Source organism: Ambystoma mexicanum, chromosome 1q (genome assembly GCF_040938575.1).
Source record: "Ambystoma mexicanum isolate Mex_15411 chromosome 1q, UKY_AmexF1_1, whole genome shotgun sequence".
Classification (NCBI taxonomy): Eukaryota; Metazoa; Chordata; class Amphibia; order Caudata; family Ambystomatidae; genus Ambystoma; species Ambystoma mexicanum.
The window spans coordinates 1,162,412,946-1,162,432,680 of NC_090922.1; the positions used below are offsets into that span (position 1 = coordinate 1,162,412,946).

Consider the following 19,735-nt stretch of genomic DNA (forward strand, 5'->3'; position numbering starts at 1 on the left):
ACATAGCACGTGGTGCAACGTAAACAAAACTAGACAAAGGACTAAGGCCTAGTAAAGAAACACATGTATGAGAAAGTAAGATGAGCAACATTCACATACATCCGAAAGCACAATGAGGTCCCTAACAAATCACAAAAAGAAACACCCAAAATAATGGCGCGTCCCGGCCCAAAAGCATCAGGGGGCATATCAAAAGTAACGTGGCACATCGTGCTGTGTCAGTCATGCTGTACAGAAAACTGAGGCCTGAAAGCACTGATGGGCATGTGTAGTATGGCATAGCACATTGTGCAATGTCAATAAAACTAGGCCAAGGACTACAGCCTCGCAAGAAAACATTTGATTATGAATATATAGTGGACAATGTTCGAAAGCTACATTGCCACGGTCATAGACCAGGAGCCAAATGTTGTCCTTAAATGTAGCGCGAGGAAGCACCAAAAAATAATGAAACAGAAAAGACGAACAAACCAGGGGTCCCAAGACATCTGTTGCATCATTAGTCTAATTACATAGCGCATGCCATTCTTCCTGGGCATTCAAACCCAGTGTGTGGCTTTGTGTGTTAAATATCCACCACTGTTCCCGTCGGGACAGTTTGGTGGCTATGGCATAGTGATCTGGTTCCTTGACCCTTTTAAGACACCACCAACGTAAGTTCTCACGGTCATGTTGGTATTCAACAAAGTGGGCAACTAGAGGTGAAGAGAAATTTCGAGTCCTAATTCTGGACTTGTGTTCAGAGATCCTCAATTTAATTGATCTAGATGTTTTCCCTATATATGTCTTGTCACATGGACACATGTTCACATAAACCACATTTTTAGAATTGCACGTAGTGTGATCCCTAAGCTTCCACGGTCTATGATTGATAGTGACAGTATTGGTCGCTGTAGTGGATCCACACTGGTAACAATTGCTGCATGGGTAGTTCCCAGTAACCCTTTCCATTCCCCACATCTCAGTAATGGTTTTTGGTGCTTGAATAGTCTGCAGTCTATCTGCCTGAGATAACCAACTCTTCAAATTGCTGCCCTTTTTAAAGGCATACATTGGATGTTCCAAATTGGACATATTCATTTGAAGTAGGTGCCAATGTTTGGCGATTACCTTCTTAATTTTGGCATGATGGGTGCTATAGGTCATGGCACAAACCATGCGTGACTGGTTCTGATTGTCAGGAGTATTTTTGGCCAACAATACTTCACGGTGTTGATATCTCGCCCTTTTGCGGGACTGTCGCAATATGTGAGCTGGATAACCTCGCTGAGATAATCTATTCTCTATGATGTTAGATTGAGAAACAAAATCTTTTTTGTCCGTGCAGTTCCGCCTAGCTCTTAAAAATTGACCGTAGGGAATACTTTCCCTTAGGGATTGCGGATGAAAACCTTTGTTGCTTTAGTGATCTCTAAAGCATAAAAATGACTAAACCTTTCCAAGGAACTTTCAGACCATCGTAGTCTATTGCCTCCACTATTTACTGAGACCACACTTGCTGGACAATTGTCTTTTCGGTTAGGCAGAGATTCATTCATCTGCCAATTCATGAATAGACAATTATGATCACTCAAAGTCGTCGGTAGAATGGAAAATTTAGTTACATCGGTAATCATTTCTTGACTTACATAAATGTAGTCAATGATTGCTGTCGATTTTCCTCTATGCCAAGTTGGTCTTGGAGGCAAGTCATCAGCAAATGTTCCATTCAACATCTGTAAATTCCGTGACTTAATAAAGTGATTCCAAACCTTTAATCTAGAATTATGTACAGATTTCCCCAAACAATGTATATTCAAATCTCCTGCTAGAATGACAAAGGAGACAGTATTATCAAGACATACTAAATCCAAAAGATTAGTCACATCTCTCATGAAGGTATTTACAGAAATACCAAGGGGATTCCAGTAAGCATTAATCAGGGCATAGGCTACAGTGCCTATTTTTAGCTTTACCATTTGCAGGAAGGGATTTGGAGATATCCACTGCTCAGATTCGATTAGCGGATGTTGTTTTATAGCTATCAGTAGTCCAGAAGTGGGCCTACCGATACTCGATTTTTGTGCTACATTTAAATATACATCGTATTTATCCCAGATTGGGACTGTTGTTAAACATGTTTCTTGAATTAATATAATATCAATATTATCCAGGTTTGCATTTCGACTGTTTAATAGGTGCTGGTATCCCCTCGTATTCCAGCTAACAAGAGAGATGTTAACTCTACCTACAGAGTGGCTTAGTTAATGCATTGTTTGACAGTTGCATGCTGTTTTCCTTTTTTGTTCCCAATTGGTTTGTTTGTCATCATTTAAACCATTCCTCTGTTGTAAGGGTGCAGACATTAAGTTATGTGATGGGTTATGTGATAAATGGGTTGTTGCTATGACTTGAGATGTCACATTATTCGTATTTATAATGAATCCCAGCTCATACAGTTGGTTTTTTGCAAGGCAGATAATATTTAAAACAACCCTCGAGTTTATCCATAATTTCACCAATGACACACACTGTGCGTTCTCAAATTCAACCAGTTGAATGTCAACAGAATTAATATCTTCCAACTCAGGTAGCTCCGAAAAGATTGACAGTATGGATTTCCGATTCAAAACATATTGTACACAGGGAGGTGGACGACACAAGATGTCTAATGAGTATAAAGCTGGTCGTTTGATGATCACATTTGCAGTTTTTTTTACCAACGGCTGGCCAGAGGATACAGTGACATTGGATGAAGAGGTTTCTTGAATTTTCGAGGCAGTGGAGTTTGCAATAGCTGACTCAATTAAACGATACATTTCTGGGGCTAGTGTTGATATTATACTCGAATTAGATTTCTCAGAAGTGGAGTCTGTTGCATTCTGTGTTCTAATCGCCAGTTCAGGGACTACATCCGTTAATTGTTCCACTTCACCTACCGGGACTGTGGAGGTTCGAGATAGAATACAGCTTCCAGAGGAGTCAGGGTTTCTCAATGATGCAGATGCGCAAAATGTTTCTGCCAATTGTGTATAAGATTCTTGCTTTTGGCTGTTTAGCCTAGGTTCACAATGAATTAGATATTTTTGCGATGGTTGTGCTGACATATAGGCATCAACAGCATGCCTGATCTCTTTTCTATGGAGATCCAACATCTGTGATGAAGAATCCAATGGATTAACAGAAATGACATCTTTATGATTACGCGTCATATTAGAAGCAGATTTATCAGATGGCGTTGTGGATTCATTCAGTTCACTGATGATTTCAGTCAAGTCATTTACTGATTCTTCAGTGAATGAATTAGAAACACGACTGTTCTGATCATTACTTTTGCGTACTTGTGCTTGCAATTGATATTTCTTAGAGATTGCTTTAGAAGCTAATGTGTTAGATTTTTTTGACAATCGTGTTTTCCCATTAAATTGCTCAGGGCAAGCGGCATGCATAGTGCTTTGCAACTTATCATTTTTTCCATTCATAATCTGTCCAACTTCTGATGACCCACTCTCGATGGTTCTTGTCACACTTTGAACGTTCTCCATTTTTTTTTCCTCTAAAGTTCTATACTTTCCTTTCCCCAATTTTATTTCTATATCCTGGTCAGCAGTATTGACTCTTTGGGTTATCTGTGATTATTTTAGGAAAATAGAAGCAATCTTTAGAGTAGTAGTTGGTTTCTCTGTGATGTCTATCGTGACTGGGGCTGATTTTGAACATTTGCCAGGTTTTAATTTGAGAAATATCGGGGCTATCTTAAGATCGCTTTTTGGAAAATCTATTGATCTAGTGGAAAGTTGATGTCCATATGTCTTTCGGTTTGTGAGCCCTTAGACTTTCTCATATGAATCTGTTCTTTCAGGTTAATTACTCCTTCATCCACCTCATTTACAGTTCTGTCCATGGCTGTTCTTTGACTATTTGTGATCTTTTTACTTGATCTATAAGTACACTGGTTGTTGGATATATTTAATTCAACCATTGCCAAATCCATGGTCATCTCATCTGATGCTGTGTTTAAACTTCCTTTCACAGCAATACTGGAATTGATGTTAGTTTGCTTTAATTTTCTTTGTTTTTTCAATTTTTTTCTTTCTTCTTTCTGTAAACTAATTCTATCCTTTTGACACCGTTGCCTCCTTGCTTGTCTCTTTCTCTCTTTTTTTCTCGACGGAATAACAATTTGCAAAGATTTCTCTTGTACTAGATCCTCCTGATCCTGGTTTCGAACAGAGGGATTAGTTATTTCTGATTTATCCTGCGTGCAACCATCTTGAAAATCCTCCTCCACATTGGCCAAACGTCTAAACTCCTCCAGAGTAGATTCAGACAAAGGAGTGTCATCCATTTCCACGAAATGGTCCTCGTTTTGAGCAAGATCTGATGTCTTCTGATTTAGCAGGTGCAATTGTGCCAATATCTCTTGATGCATTTTTCGGTCCTTTTCTTCAAGTTCACCTTTTGTGATTAAAGATCTCTGTATAGCTGAGAGATCTAAACTGTTTCGTCATTTCCAACTTTAGGTCCTGTAGTATCTGCTTAAGATCTGTATTAACAGTATAGCAGCAGCTGACTACAGCCCCATCCAGTGTATTTACATCTCTTATTAGTTCAAGTAAGGACCCAGTTTGGGACTGAACTTCTCCTTTAAGCAATTCAAAAACAGAAACTAAAGAACTTAAAACGTATTTTAGTGCACTCAGGATATTATTAGTTGGTTGTGCCACATTTTTCATAGATTCTGCATGTTGCTCTAAAATAATTGGATCAATATCTGTTGATCTCGCATTTTCTTCTTCAATCATTACACAAGACTCATGACTTAATTCAGATCGCGAGGAGGGCAGTTGTTCTAACACATGATCACTTATTTCCAGATCCAATTGAGTTATGGATTTAACCTCCCCAAAATGTTGATCGATTTTTTTCTGTATTTTTGAGGTGGTCACAGTGTATTCAAGCCCCTTCTTCCAATTACTCACTGCAATTGAATCAGCTCCTGAGGTACCAACAGATCTTGTCGGAGTCGACTGACTATTCTCCTTGTGAACTTGCACCAAAGTTGTCTGATTCTCAGGAGATGGTGAGATGTTAGTTCTTGTATTTATATGAGCACTTTCAGATCTTGAACCATCAACATGGTCCTTATTTGAAATTTCACTATCATCCCATTCAGGTGCCTGTAAGTCGTCCATTAAAGGTGTTGCTGCATAGTTTCATAATTCTGTCTCTTGATAAGGTTAATTTCTAACTATTATTTCTTAATAAGTGCTAGCGCAGATGAGGTTGAATTCTTGTTTATCCAACACTCCAATTCTCTAGGCACAATAATTTGACACACGGGAATGACGCATGGATCAATTTGATGTCTTTGTTTTTATGTTTTTTTTAAAGGGGAGGAGCCCACAATCACCACCTGAAAAGCAGTCAAACGTTATAGCAATGAGAGCTTGTACTCCACCGGTGTAAAGGTAAAGTGCGTAGTGCCAGCACTGCCAGCACTGCTAGCACTGTAAAAAAATAGTTATATAAGTTGCTGTTAGTTCAACTGAAGGAGATAAAAAATTGGGCTCAGGCGGCTCAAAGGCAGTATGCCAACAGTCACCGCACGAGCGCAGCAGGCGAATAAAATGCAAAATTTAAACTAATATAATTGACCGAAATGAGTGCATTCATGCGGCTCAAAGGCAATAGCCAACAGTCACTGCGCTAATATAACAACAGTCACCTTCCAATAATTTGCGAATCTGAGTAATTGAATAGTAGAACGCCAACTATGGGTCGCTATGATGACAACAGTCCGACACAGCTACACAGCTACAACCATTAACCTAGTGTTCGGGCGGCAGTCACCGCGTGAACACAGCAATTGAAACGCGACACTATCCGTGCCTTCGACTGAGATGTCGCAGAGGATAGATTAAATTATCCCAGTGGGAAAGGCCGAGCGTCACAAGCGCGGAGCAAGAGGTACAAGAGGCGCTTGGAATATCCGATATAAATCAGAACCCGACAGCCGGCAGCCGGCAGCTCGGACTGCTCAGACTGCCTTCCTCGCCTCCACTCCACTCCGCTCCGCGGTAGAAATGAGTTTTTGTAGCTGTAGCTGCAGCTCCTCCTGGTTTGGAAAAACACTGTAGAAAGACTGTTCCAAAAGTAAAGCAGAAGGGCAGACTGCTCAGATGTATCTCTCGTCTATGTATCTCTTATAAAAAAGAATTGATTGTAAAAAGGATTAGAGATGTCAAAGATGGAGACCTTCTCAAAGTTTTCAGCAGTCTTTCTTTGGAATTAGCACTTTCTTCACACTATGCACTTTATTTGTGTTATATAGTTGTATGTTATATATTTACTCTTATTCATGTATGAGCTCTAAATTATTTAATAACTATTTTAATGTTTCCAATTTAATAAAGAAATGTAATAAGATTTTTGGAACTTTGTTGTGATTTATATACAGTGATCTGAGGGGTAGATTGAGGGACCGTTCCCGACACTGCTTGTGGGATTGTGCCTATCTGAGTGTACTTGTTTGCATATCCGCTGGCTTGACTTTTGTTCTTTATCAACCTACATTACCGACACGTCCTTGGGAGATTATCGCCACAGATTTTATTGTGGAATTGCCCCATCCCGGGGATATACGACTATTATGGTTACCATTGACTTGTTTACCCATACAGCACATTTCACACCGCTGTTTAAATTACCCTCCTCACTTGATCTTCCTGGGATATTTATCGAACACATATTTAGGCTCCATGGATTACCTTCCAAAATAATCTCCGATAGAGGTCCTCAGTATGTTTCCCAGTTCTGGAAACAACTATGCCGAATACTAGGCATTCAGCTGGCATTATCTTCAGGATACCATCCCCAAACCAACAGAATCACCGAAGGAGTCAACCAGACCCTTGAACAGTATCTCCGCTGTTTTGCAAGCAAGGTCCAGAATGATTGGTCACTATTGATTCCTGTGGCCGAATTCGCTTACAACAATTCAGACCATTCTGCCATCAAGACAAGTCCATTCTTCTGCAGTCAAGGATTCCATCCTTCAGTTTTACCATCAGTTTTACCACATCCAACCCCTGTCCCTGCAGTTTATTCCTGGATTGACACGTTGGTAAACGTTCACAGGGATGCCAAGGAACATCTGGAAAAGGCCAGGATAGCTGTTAAACGATATGCAGATGCCAAGCGGAGACCTAGCCCTTCATATTCAATAGGGGATGAAGTCTGGCTATCCTCCAAATTCTTTCTCGACAGCTACGGCCCAATAAACTGGCTCCCAAGTACTACGGAACTTAAACCATCAAAGAAATCATTAACCCAGTGGCATATCGACTGCAGCTCCCAGAATCCTGGAAAAGAATTCATCCGGTCTTTCACACCTCCTCATTGAAGCCATATATACAATCCAATCAGACTATTCCTAGACCTAACCCTGTGCTCATCAATGATCAGGTTGAATTTGAAGTCTCCAGGATATGTGATTCCAGATATAGACAAGGCCAACTACAATATTTGGTAGAGTGGAAGGGTTATCCCCCCAGCGAGCGTACATGGGAACCAGTCTCTAACATGAATGCACCCGAGCAAACCAGGTGGGTCCGGGCTCAGGAGGAGGCATACTGTCATGAGTAGCCAGATTCGACCCTTCTAGATTTCATGGTCCATGATGCACCACGGCATAAACACTGCAATTCATCCAAGATGGGTGACAAGTCAGAACCGTTGCGGTCTAGCCTTTGCGTGCAGTCACCAGCTTCCTAGAAAACCAGCACGCCCCCGTGGCTCTGTGCATCTCAACTCTACCCCTACGAGTTACTAGACGTTGTTCGAGTTTGCTCTCTGCGTTGCCGTGTATTTCTATCTTCCTTCTTTGTTCCTAGAACCCTCTCCCTTCCAAGCCTTACCTTCCTATACCTTCCTTCCTGGATTCATTGACATTTGTTCCTGGAATTCGAACGCTACCGGCTTGGCAGTCGGCTTACACGCTGGAACACGAGGACTCGCGTTCCAGCCTGTACAAGTCACGGTCGGTGAAAAAGAAAGAAGCCTCATCCCGGAAGAACACAAGCAAGGAGAAAAAGAAGGTGAGAAAGAAAGAGGCTTTTGACATCCTTGGAATTTTGTTGTCCTGCTGTTGTTGCATACAATGTCTTCCTGCCATATGTTCGATGTTAGGGGGATGTTGTGCGCAAACTGTAGGATCATTAGGACTGAAAATGCATACACCTGAGAAGATCACTAATGTTTTTGTGATGAAGGATATTACTGTCAAATATCTGATGGCAATTGATATATCTGATGAATGTGATTCAGGATGTATGGACATTGAAACGTGGAGTTACGAGTAAAGTGGCTATTTTTGTTAAAGCTCTTGGCTTAGGCCAAAAGGAGGGTTTGTTAAACGGTAATCATATAATACCTCCTTAATATTTATATTGGCCTAAGCCTAGTCACGCTACACGGAAAACTATGTTGCAAAGTTCTGATTTTATGTTAACTTCGCTGCCATTTTAAGATTCAGCCACCATTTTGATTTGTACTCGTGTGTTCTTCGTTCTAAAATGGTGGACTATGTTTTCAGCCCGCAACCAAGCCTCCCGACCTTTGAGTTCTGTTAATGTTTAGGCTGTTTGAGAGCCAACTGTTTAGGCTAGGCAATGAGACCTTGTGCTGCATATGAACTGTTGGTTAAGTGTTGTTTGCGCTCACAAGACTCATCGTTGTATACACATTGGGACATTGAAGAACAAACCTCGAGCATATACATAGGCCGAATAGAATAGTAAAGAGATGTTACACAAGGCTTACTGCGGGATCCAAGAACATATATCATTATTGTGCCTCCATGGAAATGCAAACCTATGTAATCCCTTGCATAATATTGTATAAACTGTATGTGAACCAGGCATGAACTCTAGACCACAAATTATTAACATGAAGAGAGGCTGGACAATATTACTTGAAATTATATAAAAGTATGAATGTTTACACGTCCAGCACTCTTGCACTCTCTCACCTCTCTCTGTTGGGCTGGTACACATTGCAGGGTGTTGGGCACCAGATAGCTATCTGTATTGCTTTGTAAATTGTACAGTAATAAAAGATCTGTGAATCTTTTAGCCCGTGATTGGTGTATTTCCTTTGTGGTACTCAGCCTCGATATTTCCTTGTTCTTTCACTCCGAGTGTAAGGGAGGAAGTAGTCACGACCATGGTGATCCAAGAAGGGTTTAATAGATTACCAATGACCCAATTAATGGAGATTCAAGGAGGTGCACTGCAAGAAAGGCAGGAATTATGGAAACAAGGGGGGTTCTCTATTCCCCACAGAAGCATTATGGCAGCAGGATAGCACTGGAAAGCCGGTGATGCCAGTAGAATTATTAAAGATAGCGCTTGAACATCTGAATTACCCTGCGTATGTAACTAGGGAGAGCCAAGGTGCAACGATTGCGGAAGACTGGTTCATTCCAAATTTTTTAGAACATGTTGCATTCTTTTTAGTGAACTGCATTGTGTGTGTCAAAGGTTTACTGCTGGGAATACACTGAGAATGATCAGAGAAGTAATACCTTGACCAAACTATTCTTTTCAGCAAAAATGGATGGCTATAGGTATCTGATAGTGGTGGTGTGTCCCTTCTCTAAGTAGATCGAGGGAGGGCCATGTACACACCCTGATGTTACTTGCACAACAACATTTTTAGTACACAAGAGCTTTCCAAGATGGGGTGTGTGTGAAGTGCTAAGATCTGATAATGGGACACATTTTGTTAATGAAGTGTTCAAACAGATAGGGCTTCTATTAAGTATTAAACACAAATGTGCTTCTGCTTATGTAGTGTGGGCCCCGGCTCCAGAAAGCATTGTGGACAATAAAAAGGGTCTTGAACTTGATCATTTCAGCCCCCAGGAGCCAGTGGAGAGATTTCAGTGCTGGAGAGATACGGTCCCTGGGTTTGAGGCCAAGGATAAGTCTTGCAGTCCTGTTTTGAATTAGTTGCAGAGGGCTGTGAGTAGAGGAAGGCAGATTGAGAAAAAGGCTGCTGCAGCAGTCCAGCCTAGAGAGAAGCAGGGCTCTGGAGACAGTGAGCTTCTGGGGGAAAGTGAGACATTTTGAGGAGGTGCAGCTGGCAGTGGGACTTCTTGGCGACGTCCTAGATGTGATGAGAGAGAGAGTGGAGTTGAAGATGACACCAAGGTTTATTGCCTTGCAGGAATGCGAAGGAAGAGGGCCCAAGGTGTGTGGCCAGAATGAGAGTGGGAAGTCAGGGGCAAGGGCAAGGGTCCCAATGAAAAGGATCTCTGTCTTACTGGCATTAAGGCAGAGATTGTTGGAGGTGCACCAATCCTGAATCGCAGATAGACAGTCAGGAATGTGCAAGAGAGGAGAATGAGGGGGGCCTGAAGGAAAGCTGAGTGTCATCCGCATAACACTGAAAATTAGAGGAGAAGGTAGAGAACTAGTGGGCCAAAGGGGCCAAGTAGAGGTTGAAAACGAGGGTGAGAAGCCCTGGGGAATGCCACAGGTAGATATAGGGATCCAAGCTGCGCCTTATTGAGGAGGCCCAACAAGGCCAAAACATGTCTGGGGTTGCTTGTGTTTCCGTGAAGAGGGGACCTGGCCTAGCAGTTCGTGCAGGGCGTCTCCCATTGGTGGCAGTATCTGACCGATTTGCAGATGGCTGGACCCCTTATGCAATGTCGCAGACAGGCTAAAAACAGTGGTGTGGAAGGTTGCCCAGAGCAATGCCAGTGGTTCAGATCAATTCAAAACCTTCCACCCATCACTTTTTTGGTTACAGTTTGTCTCCCGATGTGAGAGAGGATATGCCCAGACTTGGGTCCCTGGCTCGCTGCACCCTAAGGAATTAAGCTGCACCTCACTGAGGAGGCCCAACAATTCTGAAAAAACATTTCTGGGGTTGCTTGTGTTTCCGTGCAGAGGGGAACGGATTAGCAGTTTGGGCAGGGCTGCTCTCATTGGAGCAGTACCTGACTGATTTGCATATGACTGGACCCCTTTTGCAATTGCGCAGATGGGCTAAAAACAGTGGTGCCCAGAGCAATGCCTGTGGTTCAGATGAATTATAAACCTTCCACCCATCACTTTTTTGGTTTCAGGCAGAGAGAAAGGGACCAAGTTGGACCTGGCAGGGGCGGTCCATGAAGAAGGAGGTCAACCACTCCAGGGCCTGATGTGTGATGCCCAGGTTCTCACGGAGTGGATTGATCAGGATGGCATGGTTGACCGTGTTGAAAGCAGAGGAAAGATCAAGGAGGATGAGGACAGATGGAATGCTAGAATCAAGGTTAGAGAGCTGATCTTCGCAGGTGTTCAGGAGAGCAGTTTCCATGCCTCTGGCAGCTCTGAAGCCACTCTGATGCTCATGAAGACAACAAACAGATTCAGTGTGGAGAATAAGCTAGGAGATGGCCAGCTTTTCCAAGCGTATGGCTAGGAAATGGGTGATGGAGACTGGGCGATAGTTTGCCGGGCAGGTAGCATCGACAGACGGCTTCTTGAGGAAGAGGTGCACAAGGGAGTGCTTAAGGGGAGAGGGGAATTTTCCAGTGGCGAAAGAGTAATTACAGGAACCAGCTAAGGCTGGAGCTAGGGTGTTAATTTGGTCCTTGATGGTTCCGGAGGAGCAGGGGAGCACATTTTTGGACGCCACTTTCATAGATCGGACAGCCAAAGGGGGCTGAGAGAGGAAGAAGGATAGGAAGAGGAGATAGAGGACAGGATGTCCTATGTTTTAGTGGAGAGGTGAGAGGCCAGAAACGTGCAGAGGACCTGGGAGGGAACAGGAGAGTTAGAGACTGCAACAGAATTGGCCAGTTCCTTCCAGATTTTAAAGAGTTTGGCCGTGTTATTAGAGGCTGCAGAGACGTGGGCTTGAATGTGTGCTCCCTTGCTGGACAGGATAGAGAGTCTTTTTTGCTTTTGGAGCAGGTGGCGGGCCAGTTTGTCAGAGGATGCACCAGAAGCCCTCCACCACCTCTTAGTCACCCTGCACTTACGTTTCAGGATGGCAAGTTAGTAATCATGCCAAGAGTTCTACTAGGAGGTAGGCTTCTGCCGGATTCTCATGACAGGGGCAAGGATGTCCAGGGTGTTGGAAATAGAAAGATGCAGATTAAAAAATGCTGTGGCAGGTTGTAAATCAGCCACAGGAGTAGGAGGAGTAAAGAAACTTGAGGCAAGGGCATCCACTGGTATACGCTCCATGGCCCGATCGACTGTGAAGGTAGGTGGCAGTGCTGTGGGGGGGAGCTTTGCCTGAGGGATAGAAAGTTCCAGACGAGAGGAGAGTAGAAAGTGGTCAGTCCAAGAGAGAGGAGTGGTGAGAGGGTTAGAGAGGGGCATGTCTGAGGTGATGAGAACATCCAAAGTATGTCCGGTAAAATGCGTTGGGCCAGAGGACAGAATAAAAAGAGAGAGAGTGTCACAGAGGTTGCAAAAAAAACAGAATAGGGATTAGAAGCACCCATGTGGATGTTGAGATCTCCGAGGAGAAGTTGAGAAGTAGAGGCAAAGAGAGAAGTGGAGAGGTTGGCCATTTAGAGAGGAAGAGGGCGACCTGGCCACGTGGCCTGTAGATGGTGGCCACAGTTAGAGAGAGGTCAGGAGAGATAGAGAGCCTGCAGACCAGGCATTCAAAGGAGGAGTAGGCCTGCACAGGGATGAGAGAGGCCGGGACCCACTCCAGAAAGATCAGGGCTACTCTACTGGTTCTGGGTTCGGGTTGGTTCTGGGTTCGGAGAGGATCTTGTAGCCCACAGGGAGGAGTGTCTAACCTTGTGACAGAACTGCCCATAAACCATGTCTTGGTGAAACCAAGGACATATAGGTTGAGTTTTTCGAGGAGGTGACAGGTGACAGATGTCAGATGAGTGTTTGACAGCAGAACGAGAGTTAAGAGCAGCGACTTGGAGCAGGTTTCCACATTTGAAAGACTTCCATGGAGGGGTACAGGCTTGAGGTACACCCTGCAGAGGTGGTAGAGGGGTGGGTCTACCTCACATCTTTATTGTGAGTCTTTCAACATGCACACGCATATTATTGGGAATTTAAACACATCAGTTTCCTTAGCTTATATTAAAGGCCCTAAATAGTAGCATAGCTTAATTTTTGTCAGCATTTGCACCGGGGCTAACATTTCACCAGTGCAATGGATTGCTCTTCTTGTTCTATTGCCCAACTGCACCCATTGTCACATCCTCCTTTCAAACGTTGCACTCTCCTCTTTGCATCCTGGTGCCTATACATGCATAATGCAAAGAACAACAGTTAACACCAAACATATTGCCATTGCTAATGCTTGCTTATTATCCCATCCTCCTCTGTTGACCCTCAGGTACTGTCACCTCAATGTATAGCTGGACTCAAAGGCACGAAGTGGACAGCTTTCCGTGAAATTTCACACATTCGAGGGGTTGTGTGTATTGTGCCATTATTTTACAGGGCAAGTGATGCAATAGGGCAACCCGATGTGTAAACAGAGAATCACACACCGACACACTCTTATGAGACACTCGGAGCAGGAGCCGATACACTGCTAGACAGGCCCATGTGAACATGCAGGATGTGAGTGTGTGTACTCTTTAGGCCACCTGTGATTGTATTTCATACAGTGCACACTGAACACTTGCTTTTATACAGCTGCAGGTTTAACAAAATCTAACAGAATCTTATTTTGGGAAAGTGCTGCTGATGGGTTTCAGATTGCACAGCTTGTCTAAAATATGATGTGTGTATATTTTTGGATTTAAAAAAGGGAAATTGCGCAATGGTGTGGATGTGCTGGTGACACCATGACTGTGACGTTTGCATTATTCTCCGAAACGGGGTTCATTATATGTTTTTAGGTATCTTGCTGGTATCCGCCGGGATACCGGGAAACAGACCTACCGTTACTGGCACCTGATATAACAGTAATTCAGAGATATTCCAGGTGCCGGCAACGGCAGTCATTCTCCATTCCATGGAGTCCCATAGGACTCGATCGGGTGAATTGCTGGTATTTCCAGCACCAGTAATACAAGTGCTGGAAATACCGGCTGCTTTTTGCCGATGGGGGCTTGATTTACCTCCAGCTCTCAGTCAACCCCCACCGGCAAACTTGGAGTATGCTGGTCCAGTAACATGCTGGTATACGGAAAAACACCAGCACTTTTTTCCAGACCGGCATACTCCTCCTCTCACCAAGGCCCTCATTATAAGTTTGTTGGTATCCCGCAGTAATTCTGGTGGGATACTGGAAAATGGACTTACCTTTACTGACGCCTGATATGACGGAATTACCGGCATATTACATGTGCCGGCAACGGTAGGTAAATCCCCATTCCATGGAGATTGCTGGTAGTACTTGAACCGGTAATACCTGCTGTTTTTTGCCACTGGGATGCCTGATTTACCTTCAACTCTTGTCTGGAGGAAAATCAGTCGACCTCACCTGCACTCCAGTGAAGAAGGATAGCTCAGGGGCAATGCGTTTGTCTTGGAAGCAAGACAATGCGGCCCAACACAGGTTGGAATCTCCATCCTGAGCTTAGAAAACGGTCATTGGTATTAAGCGTGTTACAAAAGAATAATTATAACAGCAAATCCGGTATGGAAACGTGCCAGTAATTACTGGCCTATTATTTCCGGACCGGCAGAGTCAGAATGAGGTTGCACGTCTCCAACCCACTTCGAAGTATGTGCAGTCCATTTTAGGCCTTATTATGAAGTTATGAAGTGGTTGTTACAGTGTCGTAGGTAAATACAACGATAACCTTTATATGTAGGGTGCCTTCTGCTTTGTGATTTTTTAAAGTGTTTGGGAAGCTCGCTTTTGGCCCTGCCAAAACGCCAAGTAACCATCACTTTTACTGGCATATTGTACCAATAATAGTCTCCTGTCAAACCGCCTCAGGAAATGAAGCGTTAATTAGATGTGTACTACCCCCAAGCGTAGAGAGGGCACGTAACCTGCAGTCCCGTGCGGTGCTTTATCTGTGTACACTACTCAGGGTCGGATTGGCCCCTGCGCCTTTCGGCCCGTGGCCGGGCCGAAATCGTCCCTAGAGAGTGGGGGCCAGTTTCTGGCCATGCCTGGGCCGGTTTGGAGAAAAATATATATATATATATTTTTTTTTTTCTTCTCAAAAAGCCTTTCGTCCATCCTTCTTACATTTTAACCCCAAACCTGTAAAGTCAAAGAGAGGCATAGCGGAGGAACCTCAGACCCAAAGGGAGACAGGTATCATCCTGGTACAAGCAAGGTTAGTCACAAGGCAGTCAAGGGAGTTTTGACACACTATTATTGGAAGTGACATTTTAGTCATAGTCTGTTGACACATTGCCTAGGCACTGCCATGCCACCCAAAATCACCACTCTATCCCCCTACAGGTTCTGTGTGCCACTTGCCAGAGCTGGGACCGTGGCCACTGACCACACTACCTGGGGCATGACCTTTGGGCATGCCCCTGCCATGCCACCCAATGTGGCCTCTTGGGTTGGCCTATTGCCAGGACCTGTTGCTACTTTATCCCATAATATGCCTGTGGCCCTCATTACAAGTCAGGCATTAAGGGTTTAACGCCTGATTCATACTTTAACGCCTGCTTTTTTCAGGCGTTAAAGTCCAAGGCGCTAAGCGACCTTGGTGCTAATTACGGCACCGTAATTTACGGTGCCGTAATTAGCGCCTTCCCCATCCCCATTATGCCTTATGGGGCAAAAATGGGAATGGGGAAGGGCAAATTGTGAATGGGGAATTACCGCCCCACTCACCTTGGAATGGGGCGGTAATTCCGCCATCCACCATGGTGGAATCCGGCATGGACCATGGTGCTAATAGCACCATGGTCCACCGCCTGACTTGTAATGAGGGTGTGTATAATTACATCTCTGTTACCATGCACTACACATACAGCTGTATTATATGTTTGTCATACGCCTTGAACTAGACCAAGAGAACTTTTTATTCTGACAGGTATGTTCCTTTAATATACCTTTGATGTCATCTGTGATGAAATCTTTGGTGTCTTCAGCATGCTGTAGTTTCCAGTGATGTCATAGACGATGAAATAACTGATGTCATAAGTGATGTCATCTTAGATGTTGTCCCTGATGTCATCTGTGTTATCAGCAATATGCTCATTGGCTGTGAAATGTGGGTGCCACAGTTAAGGTGATGTAGCTCCCAACACCTTCCGAAATTTAAATGGTTTTGTTGCACTAAAGCAACACTTTAATGTCATTTCATGTAAAGGTTTTTCATTGAATTTTAATGGTTTTGTTGCATTGAACTGTTTCTACTTAACTCTCTCATAACTAACGTTTTTTTTCAATTAATGTCAATGGGTTTATTATGGTCTATCTCCAACCACCTGCAGTACTAATGTCTTGGCTTTCATATCATCATTGAAATCATGTTTCGCTATTATCAGTGTGTTTCTAAGCTACACACCTTGGGAATTTTCCCCATAAGCTTGCAGTATTTTGCCCAGAACCTACCACAATTTTCTCCTGCGAAAGCAACGTTTTTCCCATCTTTGCGAGAAATCCCAGTTGGGAACACGTTGTGTCTCTCATGTATGATTCATGTGAATATGTAAGTTATACACACACAATGGGCCTCATTACACGTAGTGCGGTAAGGGTTTACCGGTACCGGTAAGGGCACTGGTACCGGTAAACCCTTACCGCCTTACTACGAGGTCCCTTTGTGGGTTAGTACTTTAACGCCTGCTGTTTAGCAGGCGTTAAAAACCAACCCGCAAAGGGACCAGGGTGCTAATTACGGTACCGCAATTTGCGGCACCGTAATTAGCGCCTTCCCCATTCCCATAGAGCCCTATGGGGAAAAATGGGGAAGGGCAATGGGGGGAGGGGGAATTACCACCCGCCAACCTTGGAATAGGGCGGTAATTCCCCTTTCCTCCAAGGCGGTGCCGGTATTTTACCGGCATGGACCAAGGTGCTAATAGCACCTTGGTCCTCCGCCTACCGTGTAATGAAGCGCCCGCAAATCCACCATTTCGTGAGAAAGCCCTGCACTGAAAAAATTGAAACTTTCTGGAAAGCCTTGGTTGTTGCAATGCACCATGAATATATTTAATAGTGTTTGGTACTGGGGAACCTGTTATCTGAAAGTTTTAAACAAACTTCACAGATTTGCAACGAACCACCAGAAGGCACAGCTGTACCCCGTTTTTCCCAGCTTATTTTGTATTTGTAGGAAATCCGTGCAGTGGTTTAGGGTGTGTGCCTGTTCAATGGAGGGTAGTTTTCCCTCTGGGAAAAGCAAATGTTTTTTATTTTTCAAAAAGCCTTTCATCCTTTTTAGGTCGATAAATGAGTACCAACACAGGTTGGGTGATATTGTATGCATATTTGTTCTATAAAAAAAAAAGAGCTTAAGCGTAAGTGCTATACAATAACATATCATTTGACCTTGGACGTCTGCTTGGATTCACAGTGATTTAGGGCCTCATTACGACCCAGGCGGTAAGTTACCGCCTGGGCCGTGACTTTACCACCATGGCGTAAACTATGTTTACGCCATGGTGGTTGGCGGACTTACCGCCCCATTCCGAGTTTGGCGGGGCGGTAAGTCCCCAATCCCCATTTACCCTTCCCCATTCCCATTTTTGCCCCATAGGGCATAATGGGAGTGGGGAAGGCGTTAATTACGCCACCGTAAATTACGGTGGCGTAATTAACTCCATGGTCCCTTAGCGCCATGGATTTTAACACCTGCTAAAAGCAGGTGTTAAGTCCGCCATGGCGCTAAGGGACCTCGTACTCAGGCGGTAAGGGTCGGCGCTGTTTACGCCGCCGTAAAACCCTTACCGCCTGAGTCGTAATGAGGCCCTTAGTCTACTTGGGAGCAATGCTATTTGATGTAACTTCCTGTTTTGTCAAGCGGTGAAAAGTCGTGTTTCATCGCTTCCCGGTATGTCACTTTGGGTGGGGTCAAATTACACTTGTGATGTCATCAGAAGTCAAGGGTCGTGAGGCGAGGGGTGTGCCACTTTTTTAAGGCAGGGGTGGGCCACTTTTTTTTGGGTGACCGGGTCGATTTCTTGTCCCAGTCAGACCCTGACACTCGTCATCAGATAAAACATGCGATTTTGCATTATTTTTGATAGTCAAAGAAATTCAAAATATGGCCGTATTCTTTTCGAATAATGATAAATATGTAGTTATTTCTTGAAAAGGGCTCCAATAGCATGTTACTCTCGCTGTGAAGGTGGACACTCCTTCGTTCCCTGAACCAGGTCAGAGTCAGGCCTTTTTTGTCTGTGAAAAGTGTCAGATGCTTCAGCAAGAGTTGCGCCATCGCAGATTCACAAAACGTTTTCCTATGAGATTGCGTCATTATAAAACACTTCCATGAATCATGCCCAGAATTGGTACGAATCACTGCTGCTGAGATTCAAACCTGTGACTGCAGGGAGTATAAACTTCTGAAACAGACATTTAACTCACTGAGCTATCTTATTAGATGAAGAAAGACAGACATGAATCAACTATCACCCAATGAAAGAAAAAACACAATACAACTGCTATGCACTAATTATCCATTCATGTCAGCATGATATGCACTCTTACCTCCAAAATCTGCTACCACAGCATGGCCATCTTCGTAGAGCAGAATATTGTGGCTGTAGAATTAATGTAGAGAGTGTAAGGTTACTAAATCTGTTTTCCTGATGTTTACCGCGTCTGTTCATTACCGCCTAAATTGCACTGAACAATCTAATGGAACCTGGCCTTCGGATTTCTCAATGCGAGCATTTACACTTCAATATACTTGGTAGTAAGCTTCCGAGAGACTAATGCGTTTTTAAACTTTCGGCTTGACATTGCTAATTGCATGATACAATCAACTCAGTGGAATACAAATTGCCAACATTAACAGATTTGTTTTTCAAAGTTCCAGGCCAACGACAGAGTCATTTAAGAATAAGGCAATTAGAACGAGCATAAATCGAGCACGTACGTGTGTTTTGAGTAATCTGCACAGTCATCAGCTTGAAGTGGAAAAAAAAATGTTGAGCCTACGCCACAGATGTCCAAAGACGTTTCTGAAACTTTTTTCGTGGGGGTTCTTTATTTGTCTAGCTCATTAATGCCAGCGCTGACAGTTTTGCTGCGTTCGCAGAACTCTTGTAAGTCCCAGCACAGGGTTGTCATATAGTCAACATTAAGTGTTAACACAATTAAAGCATTAATACTCTATTCACCTGCTGCTAGTCTCTGCCCCAAGACTCAGCAGACAGAATTGGAAAACATGCATCCAATATATTCATGTGAAGGTCCATCGGTCAAAGACTGCAGGGCGGTGGCACTGAGAAGAAAGAGGGCGATACATCCTGCAAATGAGCTCAGAGCGCACCGGACCCTGTCTGTGGCTCAGGGAACTAAAGCGACCACTTCACAGATCTGTGTAAGATGTGATGGCCACGGGTTCGGCTCACACCAACTTCATTTAGCCCCTCATGCTCCTTGGGTGGATAAAATGTCTTCTACAGAGTTGAGCAACAGTAAACATCTGGTCTCTGCAAATACAACTGTAATGCTATGAAGTAGGTATGGTGCCCTGCATCAGTACTCTCAATAACAGTACTTCCAAAAAACAAATATATGTAGGAAGGTACGAGGCCAGCCCCCCAAGCAGGAACCAACATGTGCTCTACTCTATCGGACATATGCCTCTCTCTCCGACCGTTTAATCTCAAACTTC

The 19,735-nt window shown here is 43.8% G+C and overlaps 1 protein-coding gene across 2 annotated transcripts in view; it reads right to left on the minus strand.

Moving 5' to 3' along the window:
• TNNI3K (TNNI3 interacting kinase) overlaps nt 1-19,735 on the minus strand; it is a 3,214,557-nt gene that overhangs the window by 1,420,461 nt on the left and 1,774,361 nt on the right. For both annotated transcript variants that reach the window (XM_069641910.1, XM_069641909.1), the window contains one exon: nt 18,601-18,653. In XM_069641910.1, the coding sequence (XP_069498011.1) occupies nt 18,601-18,653 (53 nt within the window). The remainder of the gene's footprint in view (nt 1-18,600; nt 18,654-19,735) is intronic.